Source organism: Lactuca sativa, chromosome 8 (assembly GCF_002870075.4).
Source record: "Lactuca sativa cultivar Salinas chromosome 8, Lsat_Salinas_v11, whole genome shotgun sequence".
Lineage (NCBI taxonomy): Eukaryota > Viridiplantae > Streptophyta > Magnoliopsida > Asterales > Asteraceae > Lactuca > Lactuca sativa.
Genome location: NC_056630.2, coordinates 65,553,478 through 65,571,807, shown reverse-complemented (window position 1 = coordinate 65,571,807; position 18,330 = coordinate 65,553,478). Strand labels below are relative to the sequence as shown.

General features: G+C 32.3%; 1 protein-coding gene and 2 long non-coding RNA genes across 3 annotated transcripts; 2 read left to right on the top strand and 1 right to left on the bottom strand.

Moving 5' to 3' along the window:
* The first annotated feature begins 2,770 nt into the window (after positions 1-2,770).
* LOC111899316 (uncharacterized) lies at positions 2,771-4,610 on the top strand. Its single transcript, XR_002852870.2, has 3 exons — positions 2,771-3,396; positions 3,483-3,848; positions 4,356-4,610. It is a non-coding gene; the product is annotated as an uncharacterized LOC111899316 (long non-coding RNA).
* A 1,296-nt stretch (positions 4,611-5,906) lies between these two features.
* LOC111899321 (protein C2-DOMAIN ABA-RELATED 10) lies at positions 5,907-7,712 on the top strand. Its single transcript, XM_023895173.3, has 3 exons — positions 5,907-6,320; positions 6,989-7,084; positions 7,211-7,712. Exons 1-3 carry the CDS (start codon positions 6,210-6,212, stop codon positions 7,508-7,510), a joined length of 507 nt encoding a protein of 168 aa, XP_023750941.1. The 5' UTR covers positions 5,907-6,209; the 3' UTR covers positions 7,511-7,712.
* Positions 7,713-9,867: 2,155 nt separating this feature from the next.
* LOC122195602 (uncharacterized) lies at positions 9,868-11,943 on the bottom strand. The gene is made up of 3 exons (XR_006185992.1): positions 11,604-11,943; positions 10,214-10,304; positions 9,868-10,139 (listed from the first exon to the last, which is right to left on the bottom strand). It is a non-coding gene; the product is annotated as an uncharacterized LOC122195602 (long non-coding RNA).
* Positions 11,944-18,330: the final 6,387 nt, after the last annotated feature.

Sequence of the window (18,330 nt, the reverse complement as noted above, 5' to 3'; positions counted from 1 at the left end):
CAACTTCACCAGCTCCTAGAACTAGAAGTGGCGATTTTGGCTATGGAGTGACCTATTTATATGTAGGATTCCAAAGGTCATGGGTATAACCCAAATCCATACCCATGGGTATTATGATCCATGGTTCATGTGGCCCAACTCTTTATGTGTCCATACATAAACTTGGTCCAAATGGATCATAAGTCCAACACATATAAATATAATTAATTACCATAATTAGTCCCCATAGATTTAGTTAGTCTATTTTGATCACTAAAATAATTACAAATTAATTCTTGATCAATACTAATTAAAACATATGATTTCATATTAATATATTAGAATTTATAATATATTAATAAATCATACAAAACATTCTCTCAAGAGTCTATCCTAACAAATTGTCATGATGATATGCAACCCAAATGGACCATGCTACTCTCGGGTTGAGTATATACTAATAATAGTTATGGGCTTAGACATCTAATCCAACATGTGGCGGATGAGGTGATGAAGAAGGCGAGGTATCATGAGATATTAAGGAGTAACATTCGACATTTTGTAAGCTGATCCAACTGCAAGATGCTGGAGGATATGATAGCAAGGGCTAGAGAAAGAGAGATTGATCTGGAGATGGAGAAGAATAGGAAGCCAAATTATGTGTCGAATGCAGAGGGTTCGAGCAAGAGGCCCAAGGTTTTTGATATGAGAGGGAAGGCCCAGCAGGGTCAGGGCCGCTGGGCAAATGCGGTAGGTCACACGATGGGGCGTGCAAGGTGGGTGGTTCTGGCTGCTTCAAGTGCGGCCAAACAGGTCATATCAGCAGGGATTGTACTGCTACTAACTCCACCACCCCGATATGTTATGTGATTTGCTTCCATGGCAATCAGAGGGGGCACAAGATAACCCATTGTTCGAGTTTGACTGCAGCAGGACCGGTGTCAGCACTTGATCCTACAACTCTACGAATTACTGACGGCCGCCTGGGCAAGGCGAATGCACCTGTGGTGAAGAGCAGGGCTTTCCAATTGACAACCGAGGAGGCTCGTGCAACTCCTGATGTGGTGAGAGGTATGTATCTTCTCCGTATCTCTTTATTTATATCGAATTTCCTACTTATATTTGTGTGTTTTATTTTAGGATCGTTCCTTGTGAACGGTATTCCTATATTGCTATTGTTTTAATCGGGGGCTACCTAATCTTTTGTGTCGTCTGTGCTTAGAAAGAGGTTTGTCGGAGCTACAGGGGAGACGGATTGGCCTTTAAATTTCGAGATTGTAGATGATAGATATATACGGGTAGCGAGGGTTCATCGGGGTTGTATTCTCCAGTTGTTCGGGGAGCAGTATCTAGTTGATTTGGTTCCTATTCCTTTTCGTGGGAACAAGGTTATTTTGGGTATGGATTGGATGAGCCCCATTGGGGCGGTGATCGATTGTGAGCAGCAGTTAGTTCAGATTGTAACCCCAAGTGTGGGAGAGTTAGTGGTTCAGGGAGAGAGAGCTCAGAGTGGGCCGATGTTCTGTTCAGTAGCGAGGGCTAGACGCTATATTCAGCAGGGTTGTTCTGGATTTATCGTCTATATCATGGATACCCGTGATAAGGGTAAGACGACTGTGGATGATGTACATATTGTGTGGGATTATCCAGATGTGCTTCTGGAGGATTTGCTTGGGGTGCCTCTAGAGATGCAGGTTGAGTTTAGGATTGATCTGGTTCAACGTGCGACCCCGATAGCTAAAGTACCGTATTGGTTGGCTCCTCCCAAGATGCAGGAGTTGTCTACACAGCTGCAATAATTGTTAGACAAGGGATTCATTCCACCGAGAAATTCGTCATGGGGAACATCGATCTTGTTTGTGAAGAACAAAGATGGGAGCATACGACGTTTTCTATAGGTGTGTGGCGCTCATCAGTGATCGTGAATGAAAAAGAAAAAGCGTGAGGAGAATTCTCAACTATATATGTTAGAAGGTGCAAAACTAATAGGGGTCGGAGCTGCTACAATTGCTTCAGTGGGAGCTGCTATTGGCTCCCCCAACGGATGACACATGTCGGCTTCCTGTTGGACCACGTCTGCAAAAAATCTACCTTAAATCTAAGTGCCAGGCCGCACGAAGCGCGTGGTGCGCACATGCGCAAACTGAATTTTGTAAAAATAATATATCTTGTATACGAGCTCATTTTTTGACGTTCTTTATATCCACATGTAGTTATCAACGAGTACTGTATTTCAGTCTTGAATAGACTAGAGGCGATTTCGACTATTGAGAGAAACGTATTAGAGACTAAATTTCAAACCCTGATAAACTTTCATAAATTTTGATTTTGGAAAGAACTTATTAAGAATTGAATTTTAGTTTTTGATAAAATTGCATTAATTTGGCATTTGAAAAGAAACTTTCTAAAGACTGTAATTTCAATCCCTAATAAACATGCATTATTTACAGACAAAATGGACTATAAGTTAATATATATGATTGATTATTTAGTCATAGATATATTATGCCGGATCAATTAATTAGTCACAAATACTATTTTGAAGGAAGCTTATTAATATATATATATATATATATATATATATATATATATATATATATATATATATATATATATATATATATATATATATTTTAAGATTGTGAAAAATTTCAACAGTAAACTGTTGAAATTTGTCCAACAATCGTCCCTCTTCTTTGCTTGCTTATACTTTTGTCCATTTGTATGATTTGTAGGGGGTGTTTTGTAATTTTTTATCAACGTGTCTTTACGTTGTTTGTTGCTTCATTTTGTCTCTTTCTTTCATCGTCTTCTTTGTTCTTCGTTTCTCTTTCTTTTTGCTGGACGATCTCCTTCCTCCTCTTTCGTTTTTCTCTCTGTAAGGTAAAATTTGCTCTCCGTTCTTTAATAGTTCTTTCCTGTGATTGCCTGCTGTCCACCGCTTCTTATTCTCTTCCTGTTAAAAATCCCTAAAACCATCCCACCGCCATAGACTCTATTCCCGATTTTCCTCACCGACTCCATCCATCTCTCGATTCTTCTTCTCTATTTTCAATTCCATCCAGCCAACGATATAGTCACAGGTCGGCCACGAATGGATCGACAACTCCTTCCATCATCTTCACGAGCTCAATCTACGCAAGTGGAAGTTACATATCGGCACTCCTGTTGTCTCCGCACTTCGCATCGCCACCTCCAGTCATCTCCACCGCAGGTATGTTTTCTTTTCGGTTTTTGCTGATAACAGAGATGAAGCAACCGATCATATCGTTTTCTAGACAACGCCGTCGATTCTTTTTCACCCATAGAAGACACAGACGAGTCCTTCTCTTCCACAACAGACATTCAATAAAACCCTCATCCCCGCTGACCCTGCTTCTATTCCGTTTTTCTTCCATTTTGTTCGATTTTATCCAGGTAATCGGTTATGTTTTTTTAATGTTCGTCAATTAGGGTTTATTTGAATTTGCTGCTTCTGATTTTTGTTTTAAAATTTATTTTAGGATTGAGTGAAGATGATCAAACAACAGTTGGTAAACCTGGTATAGTAAGTTATGGCTATGGACAACCGTTTCACTTCCGTCAAGCAATTCTGTCCACTAGGTGGTCGATGTAAGTCCAAAGTGTGATTAAAATCTAACAATTATTATTATATTTCTTTCATATCTGAAACATGTTGATTTACAAACAAGTCAAATGAATGGCCACCGGTTTTCAGGGGAAGATTCTATTTCTATTTCTATTTCTTTTTCTTTCTCCACTGTATCAAACCAACACTTCACTTTCTTTTGAACAAACGATTTGATTTTTGTGGTTCTCCTTTATAGAACCTCTCAAGGTCCTTCTATGGAAGTCGTCCCTCGTCACTGGTACTTCCACTCTACTAATACCACACTTCTTTTTATCTATTACCATGCTTTCTGAAATTAGGCACATAGATTTAGATTAAAGATATTGTATGATTGTTAAAACGATGATGGATGCAGCAATAAGTAGCTAAAAAAATTGTTCTTTTACTGCTACAGAAGCATCAAACCTCTTTTTTTCTTATTTGATTTCGTTGGTTTTTTTTATTCTCCATTATGAAAGTCAGTAAAACCTCAACTAAATTATGCTCACCGAGTGTTTGTTAAAATGCCAAATTGAGATTTTTTGTCTGTTACATCATTTTTTTCACATATTGTGAATGTAACTTCACCAGATCTGTGAATTAGTAAATTGTGATTAAAGATAAATGATTTTCTTGATTCAAATGATTGTTGTGTTAAAGCATGGAAATGCATAATGATATTGATTTTGATGGGACTTGGAAGGAATAACAACCATTTTGTTTTAGATTTTATGTTCTTAATGTGTTTTTGTATTTGGCTTAGCAGAGATGATAAGGGCATATTGGTCTATCTACTTCATGAAGTGCATCCGTTTGTCAATCCTACTCACCAAAAACAAAATCAAAATGTATGAAGCCATACAAGAGGAGACATAAGAACAAAAGCTCACTCATGTCTTCTTTTATCCATATGTTAAATGGTTTTTGCAATGCTTCACTATCAGTCATTTACTTCCAAATGCTTTTAATGTACCAACAACATTTTGCAGATGTTCTAATATTATCAACATTTATCTTCAAACACAGCTTACATTACCATATAGAAACAATATAGAAACAGGAGAGCAAAAATTAGAATACACACTAGTTAGGAATTAACATTGAGTGGGATTAACATCGAGTGTTAAAGTAACCTAATTTTGAATTTGGATGAAAAATATTTAAGGATTGAATTTCAGTACCACATGTGTCGGTATTGATTTTTTAAGGAACTTATTAGTGGTTGAATTTGATGCCTTTGAGACATATTATAGTCATAAATATATATCATATATCGAGACTGATGAATCAATAAAATATAGTATGTTGTACAAATGTGTAGCTGTACCATAATAATAATAATAATAATAATAATAATAATAATAATAATAATAAAATAGTATAATACTAATACTAGTAGTATAGCTTTAGTATTATTATATCAACCAACTTTTCTAATCACTCACCAAACATCAATCTCCGTTGGAGGAGCAGTACCATTGTTAATAATAATGTATTCTTTTTTCGTGAGTAAGGTATGTAAATAAGATTTACTTACCGAAATGAAAATGATATTGATGATAAAGAGTAGGTGTAAACAAATACCGCACCGCAACTAAAATTACCCGTATAAATCGCAACCACAATAAAAACCGATGATGAAGTTTTATGTTTTTTAAAAACCGCAAATTCGTGGTGCGGTACAGTTATTAGTTTTCAAAAACCGAAAAAAAAAACGTACGGCACCGTGTATATATATATATATATATATATATATATATATATATATATTAAGATATTAAATATTAAAAATAAGACAAGTTTCATGATTGAAAGATGAATAAAATATTAAACAACAAAAATATGGTTTTTTGTTATGTTTACTTTAAAAAATGATGAAATTATACAACTTTAAAAAATTTATTTTTAATTATTATTGATTTGACGCTTTTAAGATATTAATTATTTGTGACTTAAGTTAATTTTTATTATTACAAGTAATATGTTTGAACTTTTAAAACCGTTTAAGCTATATAAACTGTGGTTAAAAACCACACAAAATAACTTCACCAAATCAATGCGGTTAATAACCGCAACACAGAAAAAACAAAACCACACCGTAAAAATAACTGTCTAACCGCACCGCAAAAATAACCGTACCAAACGGTTTTGAAAATGGATTAACCGCATTTGCGGTTAGTAGTAAAATTTTGGATAATAATCGTACCGAACCTCAGGATCTTTTGAATGCTAAAAGTACACGTAAAGTGTAACAAAAGAATCTTAATCAAGAGCAACGCAATACTTTCTTGATTTAAATAACTTTTTCGGGGTTTGATCTAATTAAGAACCAAAAGAATTATCAAGAACTCGAGGCTCTGTTATTCTTTTGATACCGGATCAGATGCCTTGAACTGTGAGATCGAAATTTTGTACACATGAGAGAGAGAGAGAGAGAGATTTGTGCGGTTTTGACGACATCTCCTTACATACGTGGTAGCTCTTTGTTTGGGTCAATAATCAACCCCCCTCTCTCTCTCTCTCTACATTTTTGACAAGAAAAAAACAAAGTTAAATTAGGTTATGCAATTTTTTTCTATCAAAGTATTGGAGGGATCAAGGAGATACTGTAGAGATTAGAATGGAAGGCATCCTCGGATTATTGAAGTTGCGAGTGAAGAGAGGGATTAATCTTGCAGTTCGTGACGCCAAAAGCAGCGATCCTTATCTCGTTGCCACCTTGGATGGCCAGGTCTCTCTATTCCACCAAAAAAAAAATCTTAAATGATCTGAGTTTCTTGCTTGATATATTTTATATATTGCTCTTCTACACCGAAAACATGAAAGAAGTAATTAAATCGATTCCTTATTGTTCTTGTCTTCATTTGATCATATAACGTTTTAAGATGAATCATATTAATTTGAATTTTTTTGTGTTATCATAATACCAGCTTTCAGCCATATATACAGAAAGGTATTGCGGAAACAATAAAGAACAAGAATCTGAGATGAAGAACAATGAATTTTTTCATGTTATCATATATTGCATTAATGATCTAGCTAGTTTTAATGTTCTTTCTGAAATGGGACAATAAAGAATAGGAATCCGGGACAAAATTTGAATTTCAAGATTCTATTATAAAGGGATACTAAAGGCAATGGTTCCCATAAATTCCATTTAGCGACCAAGTAGGCCTTCATAGACACCCTTAAATGTTGCAAAACAATGTCTTGTTAATAATCTTTTATCGAAAATAGAAGGTTTTTGAGATTCTATACGAGATATAAGTTTTCATTCAAAGGATCATAAGTATCTTGCATGAATGTGATTAATTCAAACAACAATGGAAAGAAAATCAAACTCCAGAACTCTTGATTTCCATAGTCAGCTCTCATGGAAGAACTTGCGTTGTAATGCAGAAAACAAAGACAAAGGTTATCAAGGGGAACTGCAATCCTATATGGGATGATGAATTGACTCTCACCATGAGGGATCCCAAAACTCCAATTAGTATTGTAAGTATCCGCCTTTCGAAAATCTTGACTCCAAATAAAAATCCAACGACACTATTCTTAATCATACACAACTAGAGTTCAATATATTATTTTTGTTCAAAAGCAAATTTGTTTACTATATTTCAGGCTGTGTACGACAGGGATAGGTTTAGCAATGATGATAGTATGGGTGTGGCAGACATAGATGTAAAACCCTACATTGAATGCCTTAAAAAGGGTTTGGACTTGAAAAACGTCCCAAATGGTACAAAACTCGAACGTATCCAACCCAAAAAGCAAAACTATTTATCCGATGAGAGCTGCATTGTTTGGGAGAATGGAAAAATTGTACAAGACATGGTTGTTCGATTGACAGATGTTGAATGTGGTGAAGTTGTACTCCAAATAGAGTTGATTCCTGTTACGGGTTGTAAATTACATGTTTAGAAAACCATATTTGGTTGGATTTTTTCTCCTTTATTGCCTGATGTGTATGAACTATTACCTAGAATATATGTTTACATTATATAAACAAGATTACACTTACGTGATGTTATGTTTCAATTAAAAAAATGCAGGGACTGTATTTATAATTAATCAGAGTTAATTTGTATTTTGGAATACAATGACACAAAGCTAAGAACTAAATAGCTATATGTCATTGTACTCCACCTGAACATATATAAAAAGAAAGAAAAAAGAATAGAAAGGACGCAGGGATCGAAAGTAGATCTAAATCAAGGCATGCATATAGTCGCAATAGAAGGATTTTTGCAAAAAAATTATGCAGGTTGAAGAAGGGTTAATGCTACCAAATAGTGTCACAAATTTATGCACCAAATCACTAATCGTTTAATTCTATTTATACTATGTCCTTAAAAAGTGTAGTATTTTTTTGTGTCGATGTCACCAGTTAGTGATTTATGAGCGGGTAAATAGGTTATATGTTGATGATTTTGCATGTTTATATTATCCTACATGGCAAAAATTGTAGGTTTTAATCTTGACAGTTGTTTAAGTTTATTTTAGTATTTGTTTTGTTTAATGAGTTAAATAATTAGGTTGAATGGGTCATGTTAGGAACGAGTCTTTGGGCTCTTTAGAATGTTAGATGTGGTGATTAAAATTAGGATACGTACGCTTAGTTTTTGTTTAGAGTCGGTAGGTTTTGTAGGCTATAAAAGCATTTTGTTTTCTGAATTAAAGTGCAGCAACATAGAGTCATGGAAATCTCTTCTTCCTCCATCTATTCATCTTTCCTGAAAATCACGTATCAAGTGTTGTTTTTGTATTGTATGTTGTTGCGAGAGCCGGTTCTAAGGACTTAAATATTTTTAAAGGCCCAGGATGAGTCAGAAAAAAAGACCCTTACTGTTATTATAAATTTTTATTTTTAAATATAAATATATAATAAAAAAAAATTGGGTCATGTGTAACTGCCCACTTTGTCCCCCCTCAACACCCCCATGGTTGTTGCAGTCAAGTGTAAATTAAAGGGTTTGATTTCGAACATTTGGTATTAGAGTCTAGGCTCGATTAGAAGAAAGCAAGTGGTGATTTCATGACAAATCGCATGAAGGATTAAAGATATCACTACTATAGACAAGGCCGCCAAAAAGAAAGAAAGAAGAAAAAAAGAAAGAAAGAAGACCGTGACAAACTATTGCTTACTTGAGAAAGAAAGAAACACATAAATGTACCAACTTTTACCAAATTACTTGCAAAAATAATAGACAGCAAGTTTAGGAAAGAAGAATGGCAGGAGGATCAAAAGAAATTGTAATTCAAGGTACCGTTGTACCATTTTAGTGCCCTAAATTAACCGAGACCAATTACACCACTTGGTCTAGTATGATTGAAACTGTGTTAAGGGCATATGGACATTGGGATGCTATAACCAAAGATGTGGTTGAAGAGAATAAAATTATACCACTAAAGGTATAATTTTCCAAACTCTACTAGAAAATGTTATCTTGCAGGTTGCTAACCACAAAAGTGCCAAAGAAGTTTCGGAATCAATCAATGTTTGGTATATAAGAGTCGAACAGGTGCAAAAGGCAAGGTTACAAACCTTAAGAAATGAACTAGAGATGCTAAAGATGAAGGACAACGAGTCAATCAATGACTTTCCGGGCAACATAAGTGGTATTGTTGCCAAATTCAATAGTCTTGGGTCAACTCTTGAAGATTAGGAGATTGTAAGGAAGTTTTGTCAATTTGAATCCAAAGAAATACTTGCCAATTGAAGCTCCTATTGAAAAATATTTTGATCGTGCAACTGTGTCATTTGAAGATTCAGTTGGAAGGGTTAAAGCTTATTAAGAAAGGCTTCAAAGTCATGAAGAAAAAGAGGAAGAGCAAGATCAACTCATGATGGCAAGTGAACAAAGGTATGGTAAAAGTAGTGGACACGAAAGAGGACACTACAAATAAAATGACATTTAGTGTCACTAAAAACCAAAAAAGTGCCACTAAAGGTCCTCTGGGCAATCAGCGGCACAAAAAAAAAGTGTCACTAAAAACACTGCCACTAAAGGCCTATGGCACTTTTTTGTTGTGTCGTTGCGGCCCTGTTAGGTTTTTGTGGCACTTTTTAATCATGTCACTAAAGCATTTTTAGGTTATAGTGGCACTATTTTATGACACTATTTAACTATTAAAATAAATATCATTTTTATACTTTTATTGGCAATTTTAACACAAAAGTTATAATAATAAATTAGGTCTATTTTTTTTTTAATTTTAAATGAAATATAAAATAATAATAAGACATCTAAAATAATAAATTGAAACATTATATCGTTACATAAATTCAGACTTGTCTAAAAACAATATTCATATAAACCACAAATTTCTTCAAAAAGTGTAATAATTCTAAATGGTGTGCTACTACACAATACATAATACTATTGAATTAAATACTTGTTAGAGGAGGAAACACAAAACTTGATTGACTTCGAAAATGGTTTAACCACTTCAATTATGGAGGCCTTGGAGCTATACTCATAATGGAATGTATTTGCCTTCGTGAAGTTAACCAAACCATTTACTTTATGTATACAACATAGTGTAACACCTGCAAGGAGATAAAATTACATTTTAAAACCCAAAGGGGAGGTGAAAGCATATTTTATAAAATCCATGGTGTACCTTCTTATTTAAGTTCTCTAACAAGCTCTTGAAACCCTCTGTTAGTCTAGTCCTTCAACACATGTAGTTTTTCCTAAAAGTGTGTATAAACCTGTGAAAATAAGTAAAAATATGAGTTGTGATTAAATTTACCATACTATTATATGCCGGTGGATAACCTGTTTTTGCATCCAACATGGTTATAGATAAAAACAACAAATTAATGCTTTTAAGGTTCCATTTCCCACTAGTTTAGAGTCTACACACAATATTCTTTAAAAACAACACAATAGATAAAGAAAAAGATGATTTCCTAAATCTGCACTAACCATATCAATATGTGAAGTATTACTAGGTAGTGACGTTTGACCTGCTGGATCATTCATGTACATTGCAGATCTACAACATTTGTATAACAAATGTAGTGTTGAAATCCTTTTGTGTTAAAAAAATAGGAGAGCAGATGGTTAAATCTTCAATTCTTGAGGTTATGGATTCTTTTGTTACAACAATTTTGATTTTCACTTTTTTTAGTGTAATCATCTTATACCCACATCAAAGGATTTTTAAAATTTAAAAAGTATTACTATAAAGAAAAAAGAACTAGAAGCCAAAAAGATAAACCAGTTTATGTAAATGATTGATCTCTAAGGACTTACATAATGGCTACTCTTGTTCTTGTAAAAGGTACTGTGAAGATATGGGGTTCATTTTAGTCAATTATTGAGCACTTTCTCTGAACTAAAACATAATTAAAAAAAAGAGTAATTAGCGAAAGCAACCATCATATCTCCTTTTCATTTAATATAAGAAATTGGAGAATACAAGTTTACACAAGAAGGATGTTATCTTCTTGAGTATCTGATTTAATTGTTATCTAATAGAATTCATAGTTATAAGTACCTATTTATCCTAAGGGGTAAAAGACTTAAATCCATGTACCTAATTGAAAATATAATTAAATCTCCATTTTTTGTCCTCATTCGTTCATATACAATAAATCAAATCCATGTTGGCATGTTCCTCTACAACTATCTCTACTTCCTTCTATTTTTAATCATGATAACCTACAAAAATATGTAGATGAATGTATTTTAAATATGGGGGGCACAAATGTATTGATTATAGGTTGTTCGCATAAATGTATCAGAGATGAATAAGAAGCAAAAATGACCATAACTTCAATCACGTTGGTCCATCTATGGCTACATAATTAAATCTTTCATCAACACTAACTTTAGGGCAAAAAAAATGAAATTGTTAGGGCTCAAATATGAAGAAAAAAATCTAACCTAAATATAGTTGATTAAGAGACACTTCAATTACTTTGATTAGAACCCTCTTCAAACCAGAAAACTCACAAGGAGGTAAAGAAGAGACAAGTAAACCTAAAACACAAATTAAAGTTTACCTTCGATATTTCAGATATCATCGATGATTGTGTTCATGTTTCAGATTTGACAATCGTTTCCAAAAAAACAAAGATCGATACACAATAAGATGGAACTCTCTCGTGTGTTTTACATTGACTCCCTTCATATTCTCGCCTATGTCCCTTTTTCTCAGCTCCAACTATGTGATTCACGATTACACATACAAAATAAATGAATTAGGGGAATACATCGATCTAAAAAAAATGAACTAGGGGGGAGTGGGGAACTCTATTTAAAATCTAAACCTAATTTTAGGGTGGGTGGCGCTTTTGATCTTGGAGGGAATTCAATCTAAAGTTAAATTTAATGTGGTTGAACCTTTTCAATCATGGAGGGAATTTGAAGCGGAAGATACAAATTAGAATTTCTAATCGTGCATTATACATATAGTAGCACTTAAAAGTATATGCCACTAAACCAATACTATAGTGGCACAAAAAGATAATGCCACTAAATGTAAATTTATTTGTTGTGGGATGTGGAAGAAACTTTGAAAGAGGTGGAAGAGGCCGGGGAAGAGGAAGAGGTTGATGTGACAAAAGTGGATTTCGATACTTTAATTGTGGAGACTTTGGACACTTTAGTTATGAGTGTGCAAAGTGGAATGACAAATACAATAACAAAGACGCAAACTTGATACAAGTGGAAGAACCGGCATTGTTTTGATGAAGAAACTAGATTATAGCCCGCGTTAAACGTGGGAAACGCATAAAAAACATATAATCATTTATAGATATTGTATAATGATTATAAAAAAAAAATATGATTATTGGTATTATTGAAATGTGTAGAAAATACATTAAAAACGATAAATATATATAATCATTGAAAGATCTCTTTGTAGACATCATTTTTTGTTTTATTAGTTGAACGACTTTCCTCGTCTTATATAGTTATGATATTTATATATTTATAAACATTTTAATTAGACGTTCCTTGCATAATAATGTTACCTAATTTAAACATATATTGACAACCAATATACCATTTTTTTTATGACATTAAATATTGACAACTATTTCATTTATCCAAATAAAGTTATGTAATATAATTTATAAAATGTTAAATGTTATAGAGATTTAATTTTAGTATATCATCAATGGAGATTCTTTTCTAAATCACGATTGGTTTATTTTAAATTGATTATAAATATAAATGTTAGCTTTTATTTTTGTTCTTATTTATTTGGTGTTCGCAAGAACTTTGCATTAGTTTTGGCGCAACTTTGAATAATTTTAGTATATCATCAATGTAATTTGATATATCTTTCAGTTATATGAAATATCAAATAATGACATTTCATTACTATTGTGATAATTTAGTTTATATATTGTATTTTCACTAATCTTAACGGACTTATTTTTTCTAATAACCGTAACGCTTTTACTAAATGTACTTTTTACAAGTCTCCTAATATCTTATAATTTTTATCTTACTTTATAATTTTTCATAACTATGTTATTTTCAAGATTGACTGCTTTAATAGTGTTATTTTTTCAGTCTATTCAATTTTATATTTCATTGTACAACATAATCGTTTGTATATATTATGAAATTTCACTTTAAAAATGCTTAATGTTTACACCTTGATATTAATTTTTTTAATAAACTCATGGAATAATTATGGAATATATATCTCATTTTAATTAACATTCACTTCCTTTATTATATCAAATTTCTCATTAAACGGATATACTTTTGGAAAATAATAATTATAATAGGGCAACATTATCTAAGACGTAAATGTTTGATATATTTTTGGAGAAAAAAAAATCAGGATCATTAAAAAAAATTTATATAAAGAAAATACAAATTTAAATTTGTTGAAATTATGGATGAAATTACTGGCGAAAATTTATTTTGGAGGGAGTTGTATTTTGTAAGGTATAATAAAATTACAAAATTTGAAATATCTATATTTGTTGTGTAAATTAATAATTTTTATTTTTACTATACAAAGATAAAAAAGTAGATTGATATGATATACAAAAACATAATAATTTCAATGATATTTTAAAATTATGCCAAAATTAACCGGATTCTTATGACATAAAAATTAAAAAAAAAAAATCATAATCATCTCTAATATATAAAAGTAACATTTTCGTAATTAGTGTCAGTTCCCAAGATAGTTAATTTTTGTTTTGTTAAAGGTACCTAATATCTTTTCATGATTATTTGAAAAGTTTCAGAAATGTAGTTAACTAATTTCATGTAATTTGTGACAAAGAAAATCGAAACATATGAATACATACATTTGATATAGGAACAAAAAATAATCGAAAAAAATATAAAAAGCGAAAGAAGGTACTGACCTTCTAGCGCACAAGAGCGAATGTTTATAGCAGAGAATGATGATGGAAGTTATAAGCAATATTAACGATGTTGTAGGAGAAGGTTTGAAGAAAAGAAACGATTGAAAATAAATGTGAGTCGCGGATTCAATGATGAATCGTATATGTATGTGATAATTTGAATATGATTTTTCGGTATTAATGATTTCGTAATAAAATAAGATTTTATATTAATGGTTTACTAATATAAACGGATTTATATTAATGGTTGATATTAAGGCTTTGATTGAAATGATTTGTTAGTAATATGTTTTTAAGATTAACCATATTAAAATCTTCATAACTGAAAATTCAAGATGTAATATATGGAAAGCTTTTATTGCAATTAAATATATTCCATTTCAACGAATGTAAGTTATTGATTGATGATTGGAAAGCATTTATTGGAATTAAATATATTCCATATAGGGAAGATGATGTCATCAATTTGATCTAAGGGTGGAAAAAATAAGATTGAAATACAATTAATGTTCCAGATTATTTAAGATGATGTCATAAGGTTTATCTTTTAGTAATATTTAAGATGAGTCAAGATTAACGGATGAATGTAGGTTTTAATCTTGACAGTGGTTTAAGTTTATTTTAGTTTTTTTTTTTTTGTTTAATGAGTTAAATAATTAGGTGGAATTGGTCATGTTAGGAAGGAGTCTTTGGGATCTTCAGAATGTTAGATGTGGTGATTAAAATTAGGAAACGTTTAACAATCGGTAAAAATTGGTCAAAGTTCGGTGGTCAAACCACCACGAACCGCTATGTGTTAAGGACCAATCGTGTGTAATTTTATGTTTATAATGTATATTAAAGATATTATATTACTTTTAGAACATTTCAAATTGTTCAAACCATCTATCGTTGAAGATCGAATCGAAAATCACCAAAAAAATAATTTTATTAACTTAAAAAAAATTATGCATTAAATATATATCAGAGAGAGTTATGGATAAGAAATATGACTAGATTATGTTCTCGTAATTTCGTGGATATAAAGAACGTCCAACATAGTGATCGTATGAATAAGTTACGTCCATTTTAAGTTATAAAATCAGTATTTATTTGTTTTTCCTAAAACAAATTGTGCACTGTTCCGTTTGAAATAGTTACGCACCTCACCTCGTAAACTGCTTTAGAGATTTGTACATTATTTTATTCCATTTTAACATATTTTTAATTTCGATGAAAATCAGATTCGTAAATCAAATTAATCACCAAAATTTTAAACGTTATTTCACGGAGAATTGAATTTCGTAAACATTTCTGGAATCCCCACAAACTAGACAATAAGCAGACATAAAATTTTCATGAGACGGTTTGATGACATAAAAATCGAGAACCTCCCAAAGTCTCTTTCTCTCATTTCGTCCCTTCTCTCTCGTTTCTTAATCGCTAGCCAAACAAGAGGCCTCCAACCACCGTGACTGCCTCCTCCGCTCTTACTCTGGTTGGGTAACACAACCATAAACACTCCCTAAGGCTGTTGTTGTCTCTCTCGATCTCCAAGACCGTATTGAAGGCTTAGTCGTTGGAGATCAGTTTTAGTCCCACCCTCCACTTTGTAGGCCGATTTCGAGGCCAACAAACCCCTATGAAGTCACCGATCTGCCTTCGCTCTTTCCCTTCGATCTGTAGCTGCTGGTGACGGAGTCAAAGAAGGCCAAGAGGATCGCCAGAAAATGGGTTTCTTCCCCTTCCTTGCGATCTGCTGAGCAATCCCACGAACACCCCCACATGCTGTCAATTTCCGTTCTTACTTCTCCCTTCTCGGTCAGACGACGATCGAAGACACTCGCTCGATTTCTGCCTTCGCTCTTCTTCACGACCGGTCAAGACCGAAGACCCTTCCCTTCCCTTCGCTGTCACTGTCACCGGCAACGACTTTTCACTGGCTTCCCTTTCCTTCACGATTTGCCTAGCCACCACCAAACCATCTCGATTTGCTGCTTCGATGGTCGATCCTCCCATTCTCGATCTACTGAAGAAACAAAGACGCACCCTTTGTATATTTAGTGACTTTGACAAAAAGAAGTCCTTTTTGTTAAATTAACCAAACAGCCCTCCAAATGTACTAGTCAATCAAAATTAGTCCTATTTGTTTAATTGATTACAAGTCAACCCCTTGTTTGTACATTTTAACCAAAAACAGCCCCTACATTGTTTTAAAATATCAAAACTGTCCTTTTTAATATAATTTATCACAAAAACAGCCCCCTATGTTAGTTAATTTCAAAACAACCCTTTTTGAATTTAAATTATTACAAATCAAGTCCCTTTTGTTTAAAATATTTCGAAAAAAATCTTGGGGTTTGTTTGAGCACAAAAGGGCATCAAGATGTGGCTTCTCACATGAAGCTTCATAAAAATGAACAAACTCCGAACAAATCGAACTCACGCTTCAAATGTGAGTTTCTATGGTCTCTCTTTTATAGTTTTAATATTTGGGGGAGAATACATGCATGTTAAATGAAGTTTTGATAATTTTCAAGCTTTTGTATGTTAAATTGCATCGTACTTATTATTTGTCAAAGTTTATGAAATAACAATTTAAAATGTTATAAATCATTAATAAATCATGGAAGTTAAAGTAGATTGCTAAAAGATAATATACTTATACCATGTTGTGATATATGAATATAATTATTAAGAAAAATCACAAGATTATAAATATATTGATATAATAACACAAGTTAAGATTAAAAGTCACAAAAATGATGATTTTTATATATAAGTTAAAGTATGTCATGGAGGCATGAAAAGATATAAAAATAAGCAAAAATGTTAATTGCAAATAAATGAAAGTACATTGTCATATTTGGTGGAAAAGTCAAATTTATGAAATTGTATAATTAATAGTTAAGGTTATAGAGCATTAACTTTAATATATATAAGTTATGTAAAAATGAATGTAAAGTTGACTAATATACTTTATATTAATTATAAAAATAAATTTTATTTTATTAACTTATGAATTTTTATTGCAATAAATAACATGATTGACTTCAACACTTAAGAGTCGTTATTTGCGAAATATTGTACTATATTGATCACGTGAATTATAAATACATGGAAATTGTTGGCTTCACGTTGGTTGAAACATAGAAAATATTCTAAAAACAGCCGTTATGTTGCCCCAATTTCATCATAACGAACAATAAAATTTGGAAATCTTTTAAGTCTTACGAATCTCAAATACTAAAATACTTCAATCAAAGATTATTCTTGAAAAACAAAATTATAATGGGAAGTTTAGGACTAGTATGCTTAGACACATTTTTTGGATCCAACACACCAGTGTCTCCCTGTAGCATCACGTTGTTTCTAAAGCCATATAAATTAGGTTTGTTTTCTAAACACCATTAGGGATATGTTGTTAGATATACTAAGATTGTGTGTGTTAGTGAAAACCCTATATTTTTATAATCGTTAATCTGTGAGGAACAAAGAACGACAGGTATAAGATTCATATAATTAGACTTATATGGTTCGTCCGCCCGCCTGGAGTTGCTAGCTACAAACGTCGTCTAGCGAGACGGATTAGGCACTGACGTTCAGTAATTATTTATTCCACAACATATTAAAACGTTGAGGATGACTACACTCGATTATGGAGTTAGTGTTGCGGTGTAGTGTCATAGTTTGGTTATGGGCTGACCTTCAATCTTTATTTATTCCACTACAGATTAAAACGTTGAAGATAACTATCAGTGCACTCTATTCTGGAACTAGTGTTGTAGTGTAGTGTCATAGTTCGATTAAGTTGACGTTCTATCTTTATTTACTCCACTACATATTAAAATGTTGAGGATGACTATCAGTACACTCAATTCTAGAGTTAGTGTTGTAGTGTAGTGTCGTAGTTCGGCTATGAGCTCATTATAGATCTCATATTTGTTTTGTTACCGTATAGAATTAATATTAGAATTATACAGGGTTTTTGTTCACTTATATTAGTTGAAAGAGAATATATGTAGTGAGGTAGTTTGAGACTCCAAACTAGTAGTGTCAACACCAGAAATTAAGTAAGAAAACACTTAATAACTACTACGACACAATCCTACAAGTTTTATAAACTCAAAATCTATGAGTTTTACATACAGACTTTACCAATTCTTTTACGAAACTTCAAAAGTAAAGTTGGTTATTTATGTTTTCATAAAGGGTAAAATACCTTATTTTTATATAATTTGATATTCAAAATCTTTATATAAAAATGCAGTTTGGTCATGAGAACCATAAAAATTTGATATAAGTATGACTTACTTATATGTATTTTGCCAAATTTTGTATTTTTGAACTTGAACAAATGATATTTCTAAATGAGTCCAAATACACTTTTATAACTAATTTATTTTATACT

Coding starts and splice junctions, on each gene's coding strand:
- LOC111899321 (XM_023895173.3), top strand. CDS start 6,210: ATGGAAGGCATCCTCGGATTATTGAAGTTGCGAGTGAAGAGAGGGATT. Junction 6,321..6,988: donor TTGCCACCTTGGATGGCCAG/GTCTCTCTATTC, acceptor GTTGTAATGCAG/AAAACAAAGACAAAGGTTAT. Junction 7,085..7,210: donor CCAAAACTCCAATTAGTATT/GTAAGTATCCGC, acceptor ACTATATTTCAG/GCTGTGTACGACAGGGATAG.